The sequence below is a fragment of the Chlamydotis macqueenii genome, chromosome 21 (assembly GCF_036417535.1).
Source record: "Chlamydotis macqueenii isolate bChlMac1 chromosome 21, bChlMac1.mat, whole genome shotgun sequence".
Taxonomy (NCBI): Eukaryota; Metazoa; Chordata; class Aves; order Otidiformes; family Otididae; genus Chlamydotis; species Chlamydotis macqueenii.
Window position 1 is genome coordinate 897389 of NC_141576.1, and position 17183 is coordinate 914571.

The 17183-nt window shown below is 71.4% G+C and overlaps 2 protein-coding genes across 2 annotated transcripts; both read left to right on the forward strand.

Annotated features, from left to right (window-relative positions):
• Positions 1–2126: 2126 nt before the first annotated feature.
• PLEKHG5 (pleckstrin homology and RhoGEF domain containing G5) lies at positions 2127–13041 on the forward strand. The gene is made up of 22 exons (XM_086764618.1): positions 2127–2352; positions 4079–4155; positions 6008–6137; positions 6302–6404; positions 6485–6545; positions 6635–6726; positions 6877–7013; positions 7091–7239; positions 8701–8886; positions 9048–9218; positions 9289–9384; positions 9471–9521; positions 9619–9768; positions 9844–9954; positions 10025–10174; positions 10253–10390; positions 10714–10833; positions 10923–11055; positions 11127–11242; positions 11314–11456; positions 11530–12288; positions 12373–13041. Exons 1-22 carry the CDS (start codon positions 2220–2222, stop codon positions 12380–12382), a joined length of 3216 nt encoding a protein of 1071 aa, XP_086620744.1. The 5' UTR covers positions 2127–2219; the 3' UTR covers positions 12383–13041.
• A 397-nt stretch (positions 13042–13438) lies between these two features.
• TNFRSF25 (TNF receptor superfamily member 25) lies at positions 13439–17083 on the forward strand. The gene is made up of 7 exons (XM_086764665.1): positions 13439–13622; positions 15081–15276; positions 15383–15514; positions 15590–15742; positions 15833–15914; positions 16002–16057; positions 16140–17083. The coding sequence occupies exons 1-7, from the start codon at positions 13593–13595 to the stop codon at positions 16775–16777; spliced, it is 1287 nt and encodes a 428-aa protein (XP_086620791.1). The 5' UTR covers positions 13439–13592; the 3' UTR covers positions 16778–17083.
• Positions 17084–17183: the final 100 nt, after the last annotated feature.

The following is a 17183-nucleotide window of genomic DNA, read 5'->3' on the forward strand; positions in this document are numbered from 1 at the left end:
GGTTTGGTTTGCACTTGTTCTTCAGCCTGCGTTGGCTCAGGCATGGGTGCCGCGAGCTGTTGGGTGGTCAGCGTGGGAAGCGCTCCGCGTCTGGATTCGGCAGGAGCTCCCCGTTTGAGGTCTAGCCTTCGCTTGGCCCTGGGTTTTGGAGCACAGCCACAGTGGCGTGAGCGTAACGTCACGGTAACCTGGCTGGGGAAGAGCTCTTGCTGGTGATTCCCTCCCGGCGCCACGGCTGACCTGTGTGTGCCTTCGGGTGGTTCTCTCAACGGGAGGAGGAGGAGGGAGCGCGTTAAATCCCCTCTCTCCCCAGATACGACCGCAGATGCAGCCGCTGGAGGGAGTTGGCTGCTCGCTGTGCTGTCGCAGCTCACCGCGGTGACCACCCGCCAGCCCGCTGCGCCTGGGGACGCTGCCTTGTTCCGGCTGTGCGCCGTGCTGGGGTGGGTTGAGTTCCACGCCTTGAGCGCTGCTTTGGGTCGAGCTCAAACGTGTTGCCCAGCTCTGAACAGTTTGTGGTGTGGGTAGAGGCCAAAACGGGATGGAAGCGAGGAGGAACTCGTTAGCCGTGCGCACGGAGCTTGGCGTGCTTGGTCTCGTTAGCTTGGTCTGTGTCCCACCGCGAAAGACAGAGGAACTTTATTTTTTAAATTATTTTTTTTTCAGCTATTTGTTGGCAGCAGTCTCCCGAGTGAAGATGAGGTTGGTGGGAGTCATGCAGAGGTCAGTGAGCGTCTCGGGCTGGGCTGAGTTGAGGACCTTTTTTGGGAAAACCTCTTCTGGATGAGTAAGGTCAGCACATCAGGTATTTAATGGCGCGCAGCCCCCGAGGCAGGTGCCGGTTCGGATCTGCTGTGGCCAGGTCTCTCCCGCAGAGGAAGGAAGGACGCAGCACGCCCCTCGGTGCTGGATCTTCTCGGCTGGCGGCTGCTGCGGCCGTGAGTAACCTGCGAAAAATGCTTTTATCTGGTTTGTGAGGAGGTTTCCTCGTGCTCCAGAAACGTGCACCTGTAAACACGCGGGCGGGACGATGGCAGGGAGCCGATGGAGCTGGAGAGGAGGTGCGAGGGGCTGTGCAGCGCTGCTGCCTTATAAAGAGTTAAAGCTTTAGCTTAATCCAGGCCTAATTATCCCCATCTGGCTGGGTCTGGCAGTGAAGGAAGGACTTGGCTGGCAACCTGGCCTGAACAGTGGCTAAAATAAACACAGGGGCCGTGGTGCAGCCGAGGGGAAAAGCGGGGCCGGGGCGGGGGTTCAAGGCGTGGGGCAGCGGGCGGAAAAGGCAGCAGGGAAAGCGAGACGGGCGAGCGGGGCGCGTGAAATGCCCAGCGCAGAAACCCCCGGGGCCCAGCATCCCTTGATGCTGTCACGAGCACCCCCAGGCAGGGTCCCCCCTCGGAGCCAGGGGACGAGTGAGTAACCCCCGTGTGCCCACACTGAGCCCCAAGTGTCCGGTTTCGGATCTTTCTGGGGGGAGACCAAGCTGGCCCGGCCTGGATGGGGGTGCATCTTGTCTGGCAAAGGGCTCCTAGAAGCAGCAAAACTACCGAGAGCACGGCACCGTCAGAGAAGATGCTGTTGATGCCGATGAGTCTGGGGGCTGGGACGGGCTCGGCCCGGCCGGTCGCCTCGTGTGGTGGTTTGTTTTTCCCCGTTCTGCGCGGGGCAGGACGAAGGTGCCGTATTTTGCCACTGTTGCGGGTTTTAAGCATTATCTGGTGCTTTCCCCTTTGCCTGGGTTTAGTGGGGGGGAAACCCCCTAAAGACCCCTGGCTTTCCCCACGCGGGCTGGGGGCCCCTGGCATGCCCGCGGGTGCGGGGGTGCAGCCGGGGCTCGGCGCGGCACATTCCTGCCCCCCCAAAAGCCGTCCGACGGTGGAGCCGCCGAACAGCCCCCTTCTTCATGCCGATTATTTTAATCACAAGCGCGTCTTGTCTCTGTGGCCGAACGTCTTTCATAGATGGCGGAAAGTGAAATTTGTGCAATGTCTGTAGGAGGCTGAAGAAAGGCCCTTTGTGCGCCCCCCGCGCGGGCGCTGGGCAGCCTCCAGCGGCACCCTCTGCCGCCCCGCGGCTCCCAGCCGCCGGCCTGAATGCACCGCTTGTCCGGAGACCGGGATCTGCTCTTACAGCCGCAGCCGGGCTCCCCCAGCTAGTCCCGCCGGTGGCCCCGGCGAGGTGGGCACGGCTCCGGGGAGCCCCCCGGCCCCCGGCCCGGGATGTTTCTGTACTGGAGGAAGCGGGGCGCCTACGAGCTGGAGGCTTTGCCCGCCGGCCTGGCCGGGCTGGAGTACGGGGCGGTGGAACGCTTCTCCTGGAGCTCCAGCCTGGACATCAGCGAGGAGCTCGGGGGTAGGTGGCTGGGGGGCGCGGGAGCCGACCGGCTGCGGGCAGTCACACTCAGCCAAAATCCTCCAGCCCTGGCAACGAGGGCGGGGGGCTGGGAGAGGCTCTGGTGCAGCGGGGATGCTGCAGGTGCAGCCAGGGAGCGCGGAGTGAATCGCCCCGCGCGGCCGGCAGCGCCGGGTGTCTGTAACGGTGAGCTGCGCCACACGCTCTGCTGCGAGCGTGGTCCGGTTCCAAACTCGCTTGCCGTCACCGAGAGACGCGGGTGTGACAGCAGGGCCAGGAGCAGCAGGAGGTGACCGCTGGGGAGAGGAGCTGGCGGGGACAGGATCCCCAAAGCGTCCAGTGGGGACATGGACGCCCTCCTGCCTCCCCCAGAACCCGGGGTCCGTTCCGCGGGCTCCTGGCCGAGGGGCTCCCACCCGCTGCGCCCAAGGTTCCGAAGCGCGCGTGACCCGTGGCCAGGGTCAGCGTTCGGGAAGAGCCACGCGGCTCGGCCGCGCCAGCGGCTGTGGTGTGGGGCTGGTCCCCGGCACCACCGGCCACTGCGGCCGGCCTCGGGCTTTCGGTGAGTTTGGAAAACTTTCCCTTGGGTGCGTGAAAGAATTCCTTGTTTGTTTCCGTTATTATTCCCGATAGGTCAAGTGAAACGGCGGCGGCGGGGGGCTGGCCCAGCTCGGGCGCTGCGGGGCGACTGGGGCACAGAGCCCTCATTGTGCTCCCACCGTGGGGGCAGCGCGGCCGCCCCAGCTCCCAGCCTGCTCCCGGGTGCTGCTCCCGCGCCGTCGTCCGGCAGCGCCCGCCGCAGCCCTGCCTGCGCTGGGGTCGCGTCCTGGCCGGGAGCTGGGGCAGCCAGCGCCGCTCCGGATTGACTCCCCCTCTGCGGGCAGAAGGAACAGCTTTTTGGGCACTGCCCTAAAAAGCAGCTTTTCCCGCAGACTGAGCCTAACCCCGGCCTGGGCCGCGGCCCCCTCGGGCCAGCGCAGACGCTGTTTGTGTTGGCAGGAGGGATGCGGGAGAGAGGAGTGGCGTGGCGGGGGAAGCCCCTGTGCCGGCTGCCCCGCTCCTGCGGCCGGCGTGGCCGCGCTGCCTGGTCTCTCCGCATGCCCTGCACTGGCTCCGTGCCTGGCCGGGCAGCTTCCCACGGGAGCAGCTTCCCACGGGAGCAGCTTCCCACCAGAGCGTCCCAGTCTCGCAGCGGGGCTGCTCCGCAGGACGACGTTGGCGCTACTCTTTCGCTGTGAGCCGCCTGGACTCTGTTATTTTTAAAAGATTGGATGAGACACATAACAAAAGCCTTCAAAATAGGATTTGTCCCCAAGGCCGATTTAACTGTCAAAGCTTAACGTGGCTCCTAAGCCCCTTCGGGGGCTGGCAAGGGGCAGATTTAGCATTCCTGCCGCAGCCCCGGTCCGTGCTGGCCCCGCGGGCACTGGGGCAGGTCTGTGTCTTCATCCCGCGATTTGGGGGTGCGGGTCCTGACGCCGCATGACGCGCGGTGCCTTCCCCCAGTGGGGACACAGCGCTGGCTCCGGGGACGGGGTTCACCCCCCGGGACAGGCTGTGGGGCAGGCCCAGCCCTGGCTGAGCCCCGGTGCTTTGCCGAGCCCTTAAACCCAGGGTTTGCGGCGCGGGAGCCTCGGTGCGGTCCCCCTGCGTGGGCAGGGCTGGGCGCGGGGCTGGAGGGGGCTCACCGTGGCACGCCAGCACTGATCCCCCCCCTCTCCCGCAGCCGAGCCGTGCCCGCCGGAGGAGACGGTGCTGCGCTGCCAGAACCCCGACTGCGCCGGCGAGAGGAGGGCGGCCAAGGTGGGTCCGGGGGGGTGGCGGGTGTGCTGGGCAGCTGCCGGCGCCTGGTGTTGGTCTTGCAGGTGGGAAGGGGGCTCTGGGTGACCTGCCGCTCCCCGAAGCCCCCCTGGCACGGCAAGCAGCCCCTGCCAGCCGCGTCCCCCCGGATTGCGCTGGGCACACGTTCCCTGGCGGTGCCGCAGTTCCACAGGTATCCAGCGGCACAGCGGCAGCTTGCCCGTCTCCCCTCACTGGCATAATTCAGGCTAATCTGCTCCAGCCCGTCTGTCCCCCACTCGCGAACGCGACGCCAAAGCGGATTTAGGGTCCCTTCTCCCCGCCGGACCTGTGCACCAGCTCCCGGTGAGGCCCGGGGTTCCCGCACCGGCCGCGGGCAGTGTCCCTGGCGCAGCAGGCGGTTCGGGGACCCGGCCGCGCCGGGAGGTGTGCCGCTGCGCTTTGTTTGCACGGCTGGGGCGGCAGGGCCAGCACCGGCAAGGGCACGCGTGGCGCTGGGCTGCGGCACCCCGGGGCGCGGCTGGGACCACGGGGAGGGAGCCCCCAGGGCCACCCCGCTGCCGTCTCCAGAGACCCCGGCGGCACCCGTGCAGGTAGCGTGGGGCAGGGGGTCCCGGCGGGGCTGGGGGCTCATCCCTTGTCCTGCCATAGCACGGAGCTGCAGCACATCCGCCCTCATTTTGTGGGGCTGGGGGCAAAGCCGCCACATGCCGGGAGCGCGGTGGGGCTGGGAGCTGATCCCTGGGGTGGGCAGGGGGTTTGGGCGTCCTGCCCGAGCCCTCCTGGGGGGACGAGCCCAGGGCTGAGCCACTGGCAGGGGCGGATGGGGAGCCTCTGTCCTGACGGGGTGGCTGCTCCCCACGGAGCGAGTGCCCCCCGGCTGCCGTTGCTCCACGGGTGCCGCGATGGCCACGACAGCGTTGGGCTGCGATGCGTGGTGGGAGAGGAGCGGGGCTGGGGCCGGGGGCACGGGGCGTCCCGGGCTGGCGGTACGGCTGGCGTGTCGGGGGCTGCGGCTGCCTCGTGGCAGGGCACCGGCGAGCACTGCGGAGGGGCTGGCGGCCCCTCGGGGAGCGCGCGGGCGGTGGGAGAGCGTCAGCTCTGACCTCAGCAGCGCTGGAGGAAGGAGGGCAGGAAGCGGGGGCGGCGGGAGCTGCACGGGCGCTTCCTCTCCGCAGCGCTGCAGCGAGCCCGGGCAGGGCTCCCCCCGCCCCAGCAGCCCCTCGCGCTGCTCCACGTGCAGGGCGGTGACGGGGGTCCCGTGCTGGCGGTGCCATGGGGCTCGTGGCCGGTGGCATCGTGGTCCCCGCGAGCGGGGCCAGCCGGGGTCCTGGGCGAGGCGGACGCCGGCCAAGGGTCGCAGGCCGTGCACCGTGCGGGGGGCCTGGCTGGGGATTTAAAAATAACACGCTGTGAATGCCCGGCGAGGCTGCGGCCGGCACACAATCGGAGGAAACGTGCCGGCTTCAGGCATTGTTTGGCCGCAGACGCTCGCTTCCTCCGTCCTGCTGCGGGACGCTGCTCTCGCCAGCACGAAGGGGCTGCGGCGCGGGAGCGCGGCCTCCCCAGCCCCCGGCGAGGTGCGGGTGGCACTGGCACAGGTGGCCGTCCCCCGTCTCACCCTCCCCATGCCCAGTCCAACTTTCCCGGGGTCCCTGCGCAGCGCGGCAGAGCGCACGGTGGGCTCTGTGGCGCAGGACCCCGCGCCTCGTGGCCGTGTCCCGCTCACGCTGCTTTCCCCGCGCCCGCTCTGCCCTCCGCGTTGCCCGCGAGCGCTGTGCTGGCGGCAGTTGGGGATGGGAAGGGGGGTCCTGCTGCTCACAATCCCGTGCCCAGCTGACACGTGCGCCCACAGGTATGCCACCACGTGGAGTGCCGGCAGCTGAGCCGCAGCGGCCCCCTCGCCTTGTGTGAGCTCTGCGACGGCCGCCTCCATGGCGCCATGCACTTCGACGGCCACGTTCGCTTCGACCTGCTCCCGCAAGGTGAGCCATGCCGCACGCGGCCCACGCTGCTGGTGTGCGCGGGGCCGGCCCGGTGCGGCAGTGGGAATGGGATGCGCCTGCAGCTGGTGCAGCACTGGGACGGGAGCGGGATGCAGCTGGAGCCGGCTCGGGGCTGGGGGTCCCAGCGCGACACCCCTTTGCAGGCTCCATCCTGACCCGCAACATGTCGACGCGCTCGTGTCCCCCGCGCACCAGCCCTGCCTCCGACGCGGAGGAGGAGGAGGAGGGACCGGTGGACAGCAGAGGGTGAGTCCCTGGCCCCGCTTGTCCCCTGCACATCCCCGGCCCGCAGCGGCCCCGTCACCCTGCTCACCCCGTGCCCGCAGGGAGCGGAGGAGCTCGGCGCTGAAGCTGCCCAAGAAGAAGGCTCGGCGCAGGCACACGGACGTAAGCCCCTTCCCCGCGGTGCTCGGTGGGCGGCAGCGTGGTCCCGGGGGTGGGAGAGGCCCTGGGCGAGCGGCTGCTGCCTCCCCCAGGACCCCAGCAAGGAGTGCTTCACCCTGAAGTTCGACCTCAGCGCTGACATCGAGACGGAGATCGTGCCGGCTGCGAAGAAGAAGTCGCTAGGGTGAGTGTGCCGGGGATGGGTGCAGGGCGGGATGTGGGAATGGATGCGGGGACGGATACGGGGATGGGTACGGGGTGGGATGTGGGAATGGATATGGGGACGGGTACGGGGACGGACGTGGGGATGGACGCGGGGCTCGTGTTCCTGCAGAGAGGTGCTGCTGCCGGTCTTTGAGAGGAAGGCGCTGGAGCTGGGCAAGGTGGAGATCTACCTGGACCAGTCCCACACGCCGCTCTCCCTCCAGTTCGAGGCGTACCGCTTTGGGGGGCACTTCCTGCGGGTGAAAGGTGCGCCAGGGGCTCAGCGGGGGGCTCGGCCACGCCGGGGCTCGCAGGGGGTCTCTGACAGCCGGGTGCCGCCGCAGCCAAGCCCGGGGATGAGCTGAAGGTGGAGCAGGTGGCGCGGGACGCCAGGTCAGCCAGCCTGCCCATCCTGCGCCCCGTCAGCACCGCCGCGCTCCTCGGGCCGGCACTGGAGCCGCTACCGGGACACCGGGAGGGCGCCGACAGCCTGGTGAGTGCCCGAGGGGAGGAGTTGGGGAGGGGATGGTGGGGCGTGGGACCCCCCTGGAGCCATCCTTGCTGGGAAGATGGGGCCGTGGGGCAGCAGCCTTGCGTGACGTGGGCTGGAGACCCCCGAGCCCTGAAGAGCCGGTTTGGCTCCTGGCTGTGCCGTGGCGCCCGTGTCGTGGTGGTGCCCGGGCAGCGCCCTGTGCCAGGCGTGGCGGCCGTGCCACGTACGGGCTGGCACCGGAGCAAAGGCAAACAGCAGCCCCGGGGGCCCCGGCGGCGGTGCCACCCCAGCCCCACGGCTTGCCCCAGCCGCTGGCCCTCCTCTCGCCGCGGCGCCTGGCAGCTGCCGCGCGCAGCTTGGTCCTGCCTCATGGACCCTGGCCCCAGATAAGGCGTGGGGCTGGGCTGGCCGCCACTCCCCATGGGAGCAGGCTGCCCCTCTCACAGGGAGCAGCTGTGGGGGACGCGGCGCTCAGCCCCACGCCGGTGGCCCCCGAGGGTGGCAAGCTGGCCGCGTGGCCGGGGCTGGTGGCCACCCGCATCCAGTACTTCGATGCCCAGCTGCATCGAAGGGCAGGGGGGCCAGTGGGCACCCAGCTGCTCCCGCGGGGGTCCCGGCCCCAACCGCCTCCCCGGGGGCAGGCGGCACCCGAGCCTCGCCGGGGCGATGGGGCTGGCGCTGCCCACGGTGCCTGGGGACGCGGGGGCACGGTGAGTAGCGGGGACGGTGCCCGCCGTGGCTCTCTGCACCCAGGGCTGGGGACGTGGCAGGGCGTGGGGCCGTGACGGCAGCAGAGTGCCGCGTCCTGTGGCTCGGTGGCAGGCAGGGAGCCCCGGCCCTGACGCCCTTAGCGCCAGGGTGAGGAGATGGCAGCAGCCGTGTCCCGGCACAGCCCGGGGTGCGTGGGGAGGCCGCCGGGGCGGCGATGCCCGGGCCGGCGGGAGCTGCTTGGCCGTGACCCAGCTCTCACAGCTGGCCGGGGGGCTTTGATCTGCGCCGGTGAATTGTTCGGCTCTGGTTCGCTTATCTGGTGAGGAGGGAAATCATGTTTTCGGTGCTGGCCCCACCTCCTTTTGTTTCGAAGGAGCCCGGCCGCAGCCCGCCTGGCTCCATCTCTGCCGTCCCAGCCGGGAGCACGGCGGGGTGGGCGGCTCGGCCGGGGTGCGGTGCCCCGCAGGATGTCCTGAGCCCTGGTGCTGCCGGGGCCGCTCGCCTGCGACCAGCTGGGCTCGGCCGGGCAGCGCCCGGGGCCCCGCGCCCCCGGGATGCAGGTAGGCAGGTCAGTGCGGGCAGGGGAGCGCGGCAGGGGGTCCCCGCCGCCCGCGGGTGCCGCCCAGGTGTCCGTCTGTCCCACGAGTGCTTGAGGTTGGCCCCGCTGTAGCGTCGCGCTGCGGTCCCATCCCGGTGGCGCTGCGCGGTGCTGGGTGCTGACCCGAGGGGCGCTGGCTGTCCCGGCTGCAGGCTCCGGGCCGGCGGAGGAAGAACATGACGGAGTTCCTGGGGGACGCCAGCATCCCCGGCCCCGAGCCGGCCCTCCACGGCGGTGGCTCCCTGCCCGCCAACGGCACTGACACCTGGAAGAACCGCGCTGCCAGCCGCTTCAGCGGCTTCTTCGGCTCCGGCACCGCTGCCGGCAACTTCGGGAGGGTAGGTGGGACGCGGGCACGGGGAGGGGGCACGGGAGCTGCCTGCGGCGGTGCTGGGGAGCTGGGATGGGTGCCCAGGGGCTCAAGCACCCCAGCTCCACAGGCAGGGTGAGGGGATCTGTGGCGCACCCCCCCAGCCACTCTGCCCCTGCTTTCCGGCAGGAGACGGAGAAGCTGGAGCAGCTGGCGAGCCGGCTGCACGCCTACAGCGCCTTCGGGCTGCCCAAGCTGCCGCCCCAGCTTCGCTTCGACCGCGACTCCTGGGAGGAGGACGGGGACGAGGCCGGGCTGGCGCTGGAGGACAGCTGGCAGCAGATCATCCGGGGTGCGGAGGTAGGGCTGGGGGCCTGGGGGGCCGCGGCGGCGCTGACGCTCGACCCGGCGCTGACGCTCGACCCGGCAGGCCCTGTCGCGGCGGCAGTGCCACCAGCAGGAAGCCATTTGGGAGCTGCTGCACACGGAGGCCACCTACATCCGCAAGCTCAAAGTCATCACCGACGTGAGTGCCGGCGGCGGCGGCCACGCCGTGGCGGGGGGCCGGGGGCCGTGGCTGCACCCCAGCGGCTCCCCGCTCTGTCCCCGCAGCTCTTCCTCTGCTGCCTGCTGAACCTGCAGGAGTCGGGGCTGCTGGCCGAGGTGAGCGGCGGGGGGCTGCGCCGGCCGGGGACCCCCGGGTCAGGGGCGGGACCCTGGTCCGGCTGTGCCGTGAGGTGAGGGTACCATCCCCGCGCAGGTGGACGCCGAGCGGCTCTTCGGCAACATCGGGGAGATCATCCGGCTGCACCGCCAGCTGTGGCGCGGTGTCATGGCCCCGGTGCTGGCCAAGGCGCGCCGGACCGGGGCGCCGCTTGACCCCGTCGACTTCCTCAACGGCTTCAAGACGGTGAGTGGAGACCCCGTGCCGTGGTGGGGGGCCGTGCCACACCGCGACCCCCAGTGACCCCCCTGCGCCCTCCAGTTCGGCTCCCTCTTCCAGCCCTACGTGCGGTACTGCATGGAGGAGGAGGGCTGCATGGAGTACATGCGGGCGCTGCTGCGCGACAGCGAGCTCTTCCGCGCCTACGTGACGGTAAGGGGAGCGGGCGAGGGCCGGGGCCGGCGCTGGGGCCGGGGCCGGCGCTGACCCCTGCGTGCCACAGTGGGCTGAGAAGCACGAGCAGTGCAGCCGCCTGAAGCTGAGCGACATGCTGGTGAAGCCCCACCAGCGCCTCACCAAGTACCCGCTGCTCCTCAAGTCTGTGCTGAAGAAGACGGACGACCCACGTGCGCGCGATGCCATCACCACCATGGTAAGGGGCCGGGGCCATGGGGTGTCACGGCGTGGCGTGGGATGGTCCTCCCCGAACCCACCGCCACACCGGCCACAGATTGGCTCTGTGGAGCGCTTCATCAACGACGTCAACTCGCGGATGCGCCAGCGGCAGGAGCGGCAGCGCCTGGCTGCCATCCTCAGCCGCATCGACGCCTACGAGGTGGTGGAGGGCAGCACGGACGAGGTGGACAAGGTAGGCTGGGCATGGCGGTGCTGCTGTGCTGTGCCACCCCGTGTCTTGCCACCCCATGCCATGCCATGTCACACCATGCTGTGCTACTCAATGTCACCCCGTGCCGTGCCGCCTCGTGCCGTGCTGTGCCGTGCCGCCCTGTGTCGTACTGCGCTATGCCACCCTATGTCCTTTCACGCCAAGCCACCCCATGCCATGTCACGCCGCCCTGTGCCGTGCCATGCCAAGCCACCCCATGCCATGCTACCCCATGTCGCCACACACCATGCCGCGCCATGTCACCCCGTGCCGTGCCTGGCGCTGACGCCGGGGGCTGCCAGCAGCTGCTGAAGGAGTTCCTGCGGCTGGACCTGACGGCCCCCATCCCCGGCACCTCCCCGGAGGACACGCGGCAGCTCCTCCTCGAGGGCAGCCTGCGGATGCGGGAAGGTAAAGACAGCAAGGTGAGGACTGCGGGTGACGGGGACCCCCGGCCCCTGCGCACCCTCCCTGCCGCGCCGGCCCGTGCCCACGGCCCCGCTCTCATCCCCAGATGGACGTCTACTGCTTCCTCTTCACTGACCTCTTCCTCATCACCAAGCCCCTCAAGAAGGCAGAGCGCACCAAGGTGGTCCGGCAGCCCTTGCTGGTGGACAAGGTCGTCTGCCGGGAGCTGAGGGACCCGGGTGAGCCATGCTGGGGGGCGATGGGGGCTGTGGGGGGGTCCCCGGGCGCTGCTGACGACCCCTGCCCGCAGGCTCCTTCCTCCTCATCTACCTGAACGAGCTGGGGAGCGCTGTGGCCGCCTACACCTTCCAGGCCAGCGGGCAGTCGCTGTGCCGCACCTGGGTCGAGGCGGTGCACAACGCCCAGGTGAGGGGCGTGGGGGGCGGCCGGGGGTCCTGCGGGCACCCCGTGCCTCTCTGATGTCTCCCCCTCCCCAGAACCTGCTGCAGCGGCTGCGGCAGCGCCGGCGCCTGGAGGAGGAGGAGGAGGAGGAGGAGGAGGACGGCGAAAGCAGCGCCTCGGCCGCCAGTTCGCCCACTGTCCTGCGCCGTGGCAGCGCCAGCCCGAACTCACAGTGGTGGTAGGGAGCAGGAGGGGGGCCCTGCGCACCCCCAGCCTGGCGCAGCCCCCTCCTCACCCTGCTGCTCCCGCAGCCCCTCCGACGGCTCCACCGAGACCCTCGCCGTGGTGGCAGCGGACGACGGCAACGAGCTCTCCTCCCCGGACTGGGACGCGGGCCCCTTCGGCTCAGCCTCGGACGGCTCCTCCGTCAGCACCAGCACCTCTGCCGGCACCCCCACCTCTGCCGAGACCCCGGCTCGCGAGCCACCCACGGGCGCCCTGCCTGTACCCCTGCCCCACAGCACGGCCCCTGCGGCTGGCGGCTGCCGCTCGTCCTCCATCGACAGCGCCTACGGCACGCTCTCACCCGCCTCGCTGCGTGACTTCGGCCAGCAGCCAAGGGGGGCGGCTGAGGAGGGACCGGAGCCCCCGCGGGCCCCCTCGCCCCGGCTGCGTCGCCGGACGCCTGTGCAGCTGCTGCCCTGCCCTGCCAGGGTGCTAAAGTCCAAGTCGGAGGCCAGCCTGCCCCAGCTCCTGCCCCCCGGCCCCCCATTCCCCCTCAGCCAGAGCCACAGCCTCTCTGACCTCTGCGCCGCTGCCCCCCGGACTGGCCGAGCTGCCGGCCCCCCAGTCGCCCCCAGCAGCAGCGGCAGCTCCACCTCCGAGCTCTCGGAGCCGGAGGAGCCGGCGGAGAGCCCGGCGTCCCTGCCAGGGGATCTGGGCCGCGACCCCCTGCCCGCCGCCCGCCGGACCCTCTCGGACCCGCAGTCGGCACAGCACCGCAAGCTGACGCTGGCGCAGCTCTACCGGATCCGGACCACGCTGCTGCTCAACTCCACGCTCACCGCCTCGTAAGCGCGCTCCCGCTCGCGCCCTGCCCCGTGGTCGCCGCAGCCGCGTGCTGAGGGCGCCTCTCCCCACGCTGTGCCTTGCAGGGAGGTCTGAGAGCCACCGGGGAGGCGAGGACGGACGCGTGGCCACGCTGAGGAGCCGCTCCCACTTCTAACCGTAGCGTAACGCCGGGGGGGGGGCAGAGCGGGCGCTGGGATGCTGCGCAAGGGGTGACACGGATGGGGATGCAGACCGGTCCCTTTGGCGGGGACGCGCCCTGGGCTTGGCGTCGCAGGGCCGCCCGCTTTTCCCCCAACTGGGGCCGGATGCGGCACGTGGCTCGTGCCCAACCCTTGTCTGCAGAGATGGGGGCTGTGGGTCAGGACCCAGCCACCCCACGGTGTGTTGGGGAAGGGGCCCCACGGAGGTGGGGGGGGCTGAGGGGGGCCGTGGGGTGGCTCCCGTGGGCGAGGAGGGGATGACGACGTTGGCAGCGGTGAGTGGGGAAGGTGCTGAGGAGGACGCGGCGCTGGTGGCGCAGGGAGGAGGCTGGGGCTGGCGGCAGGAGGACATGGGGCTGGGCTGGGGCGAGCGGTGGCCCCGGGGCCCGGCCGCGGCAGGGTTTGCCTGGTGAGGCGAGATGGGCGGCAGTGCTGAGGCCGGAGTGCGGGAGCCACGGGGGGAAGTGGCGGCGGCTGGAGCGTTGGCTGCTGCCCCGTGCCGGTCTGTGCTCCGCGTCCCGCCGAGCAATAAACCCAGCTGGTGCACGCCTGTGCCTGCCTCGCCTCGCCTCTCCTTCGGCCGCGCGGCCGCGGTGACCGGGAAGCGCTGGGATGGGCACGTGGCCGTGGCGGGCACTGCGGCGAGGCCAGGGGCAGCTCCAGCATCGGGCCCTGGGGCTTGGGGTGGGGATGGGGCCCTGGGGACGGGGCATCAGCGCTGCCCCCCGTACCCCCCACATCCCTCTGGACCCCCTGCATCCCCCCAGCCACACCTGGCTGGTGCCAGTGGGAAAGGGAGGGTGGCAGCCGGGCAGCCCGCGACGAGGCGGCGCAGGTCCCTTCTGCGCCCAGCGCTCCTGTCATGTGGTTTTGCACCTCCTGGACTCATTTCCAAAAAAGCATTTCCTCCTCTCGTGGTTGGGTGTAAAAGCCTGTGTGCGGAGGGCTGGCACTCACTCACCACGCGTCGCACGCTGCCGGCAGCGGCGATGGGGTGCCGGGGCACCCTCCCCGGGTGCTGAGCTGCCCCCGCACCCCGCTGCGCCCGCTGCGTCCTGGTCCCCTTGCCGCCCCGGCATGACCCAGCCGCATCGGCCCCAAGGATGACGTGCCGCTGCCCAGGGGCGGCTTGGGTGAGTGCGACGGTGCTGGGGTCCCACCGTGGCCACGGGGGGTCTGGAGGAGGGGGGAGAGCGGGGTAAGCCCGGTGCCAAGCGTGCTGGAAACTCTTGCCCCGCTCCAGCTCAGCGCCCGGGACTGGCGTCGGCCGCACCGAAGCGCCCGCGGCGTGGCACAGCCGCGAGGACCGCGGGCACGGCCCTGCTGCGGCCGTGGGAACGGGGCGCGGCCGTGGGACCGGGGCTCAGCGGCGGGCAGGGCGCTGCCACGGGCACCGGCTGTGCCGACCCGCGGCTGCGGGCCCGGGCTGCCGGGGGCCGTGCCGGGGCTGGGCCGGCGGGGGTCCCGGCGGCACCGGGCGCAGAGGCCGCGGCGGGGCCGCGTTACGGGCGGGGGCGGTGCTTGCGCGGCACAGCGAGCGGTGGCTCCCGCGCCCCGCAGCCGGCGGTGGGAGGGCGCCCGCGCTGGCGGGTCCCCTGCCCGCGGGGCCCCCACGGGTGCAGGGCCCCGCCACGGGACGGTCGTGCCTCGGCGGTGACTCAGACGTGCCGCTGGCAGCCGGGGCCGGGGCGGCCGCCCCGATGCGCCGTCGGCGTTCCGCGAGCGGGGCGGCCCATGCGCGGTTTCCAGTCCGCCGGCGGCGGGTTTAACAGAAAATGATTCAGCCGCCGTAATCGGGGCCATCGCGGCTGGGAAATCCAGCCCCCGGCGAGGAATCCCCTGGCTCCCTGCCCGCGCTGCCGGCACCGCCGCGCTCCCCGGCCCCCTGCCCTCCCCAGAGCGGGGCTCCCCGGGGTGCAGCGCCGAGGCGGGGCGGCCGTGACCTACTTCGGGACGCACGTACGAGGCGCGATAGCATCGGGGAGAGCGTGAGCCAGGCATGGCTTCCTCTCAGGGAGGAAATCGCCTCCTCTGCGAGGGAGATAAACCCCAGGAAAGTCAGCGCCGGCAGCGTTAACCCTCCCGCACCCGGCTGCCGGAGCCTCCCCGGGCTCGCCGTCCCGCGGGCCCGAGCATCGGCACCGCCGGCAGCCTGGTCGCCCGCATCCCTCGGGACGCGGCGGGGCGCAGGCGGGCGAGCGTCCCGGCCCGGATCCCCAGCCACCCCCCCGGCCGGCCCCCTGCACAGCACCCGAGGGGCACCCGACGGCAGCCCCCGGGCACGGGGGGTGGCACTGCGGCCCCCGCAGTGTGCGCGCGCCTCGGCGTCAGCAGGAAGCCGCTTGCTCCGGTGCGGCGGGGAAAGCTCGGTGCGGGGGCTGCCGTGGGGCATTCCCGGCCGCGGGGCCACACGCTCGGGCAGCTCCGGGGCACGGGGCCGCGGCTCCAGCCGTCCTGCGCGGTGCGGGCATCGGTGTCCGGGCGGCACAGAGCCTCGGCCAGCCCGGTGTGCGCCCGGGAGGCCCGGGCGGGGGGGGCACGGTGCGAGGGCTGCCCCGGCCGCCGCCATCCCTGCCTCCCCCTGCCCGCAGGTGGTCCTGGCAGCGCTGTGCGTGGCAGCGAGTGGAGCGCAGCCCCCCGGGTGCCAGGACTGTGCGGGGCAGCGGGGGCAGCAGGTCCCGGCGCGGCCGCCCACCCGCCCGCGGAGGCACGACGCCAGACTCTCCTGCCCCGCCGGCATGAACTGGATCGAGAAGGCTCGCCGGTGCTGTGCCCAGTGTCCCGCAGGTGAGAGCCGCTGGGGTGGCGTGGCACGGCGCGGCACGGCACGTGGCGGCACACCGCGCGCATCGCCCCGGGTGGCCGTGCTCCCTGTCACCCCCTGTCCCCGCAGGGACGTTCCTGCGCAGCCCCTGCTCCGGCGACGGCAACGACAGCGTCTGCATCCCCTGTCCCGCTGGCACCTTCAGCGCCTGGCCCAACACCTTCTCCGAGTGCCAGGCCTGCTACGAGTGCGACCGCCAAGGTGAGCTGGCGGTGTGCTGTGCCGTGCCGTGCCACGCAGCACCGTGCCGCGCCGCTCACCGCCTGTCCCCCGCAGCTTTCCAGAGCGTGCTGAGCAACTGCTCGGCCACCAGCAACGTCGCCTGCGGCTGCGAGCCCGGCCACTTCCGCAACTGCCTGGACAAGCGCTGCAGCGACTTCTCCTGCCACCCCTGCCAGCCCTGCACCAGGCGCCTCATCCAGCAGCCCTGTGAGTGCCGCCGGCTGGCCCACAGCATGCCCCCGCTGCCTGTGCTGCCGCTGGCCGGGCCACCCCACCTGACGCCCGCCTTCTCCCCAGGCTCGGAGGCGCAGGACACGCTCTGCGGGAGCTGCAAGCCTGGCTTCTACGCTGAGGGTGACGAATGCCGGCCGTGCCATGCGTAAGCGCTGACGCTCCCCATCTGGGGACATGTGCGAGGCCCGTGGCCTGGTGCAGCATGGTGCCCGTGGCTCCCCTCTCCTTGCAGGAGCGTCCTGGAGATGTGTGGCAAGGAGTGCCAGCGGGTGTGCAACAACGGCCAAGGTGCAGGGGCAGCGGGGCCGGGGGCGGCGGTACAGTGGACGCTTCGCCGGCCGGCTGACAGGGATGTTCCCGCTCCTTGCAGGCTCGGGGATGCAGTACATCCTGCTGGTGCTCGCCGGGCCCTTCCTCCTGGGTGCCCTCGCCATCTACCGCAAGAGGAAGCGGCTCCGGCACAGTGCCCTGGCCGGCAGCCCCCTCCCCGCCGTGCCGGTGGCCACCTCCACGGCGGGGGCTGCGGCCGCACCGTGGTGCCAGGTCAGCACCCGGGAGCGGGACAGCCCATGCTGGACCCAGATGTGCACCCCACAGCTGACCCAGATGACGGAGCACGCTGCTGGCACGGCGAGACCGAGCCTCGAGCACCAGACCTTACTGCGGGAGCGGCCCAGCAACGCGGCACGGCCGGGAGGCAAGGCGCAGCCCTCCGCCCCTCTGGAGCCCCCCAGCACCCTGCTGCAGGGCAGCCAGCTCTATGCCGTCATTGACGCGGTGCCGGTGCGGCGCTGGAAGGAGTTCATGCGGGTGCTGGAGCTGCGGGAGGCGGAGATTGAGCTGGTGGAGCTGGAGGTGGCCCACATCCGTGACCAGCAGTACGAGATGCTGAAGCGCTGGTGCCAGCAGACCAGTGCCACGCTCGACCGTGTCTTCGCTGCCCTGGAGCACATGGAGCTGGCGGGCTGCGCCGAGGCGCTGCGCCGGAGTCTTCTGGTGGGCCCCTGACCCCCTGGCTCCGACACCCCGGCAGCTCCCCGGGCGCCTCAGCCGAGCCGCACACCTAAGTATTGTTACTTACGCCGTGTAGACATTTTATGTCAGTTTTACGTTCCCTCCGTGCCCGCCCACCTCCCCTATTTATGTCCCCCTGCTCCCAGGGCTGGATGGGACCCCGCACCCCAGCACGCCGGCTGCCTGGCCGCTCGCAGGACGAGTGGGCGCCGCGCCTGCCGCGAACCCATGGGATAGTTCTCCAGGCCGCCCGCTGCCGGGTGCGCCTGCCCCCACCCCAATAAAGTGTCTCGTTCTCCATCCGACGGCCCCTGGCCCTTCTTCCCGGAGCTGTGCCGGCCCGGCTGGGCACCGGGCCACCGCTGGCATCGGGGTCACCACCGGGAACGTGGCCACCGCA

Excerpts from the sequence above, each read along its gene's own strand:
- PLEKHG5 (XM_086764618.1), top strand. The coding sequence starts at position 2,220 with ATGTTTCTGTACTGGAGGAAGCGGGGCGCCTACGAGCTGGAGGCTTTG. Across the intron at positions 4,156-6,007 it reads GCGAGAGGAGGGCGGCCAAG|GTATGCCACCACGTGGAGTG; the intron begins GTGGGTCCGGGG and ends GTGCGCCCACAG. Across the intron at positions 11,457-11,529 it reads AGCCCGAACTCACAGTGGTG|CCCCTCCGACGGCTCCACCG; the intron begins GTAGGGAGCAGG and ends CTGCTCCCGCAG.
- TNFRSF25 (XM_086764665.1), top strand. The coding sequence starts at position 13,593 with ATGACGTGCCGCTGCCCAGGGGCGGCTTGG. Across the intron at positions 13,623-15,080 it reads GCTGCCCAGGGGCGGCTTGG|GTGGTCCTGGCAGCGCTGTG; the intron begins GTGAGTGCGACG and ends CCCTGCCCGCAG. Across the intron at positions 15,743-15,832 it reads GCGCCTCATCCAGCAGCCCT|GCTCGGAGGCGCAGGACACG; the intron begins GTGAGTGCCGCC and ends CCTTCTCCCCAG.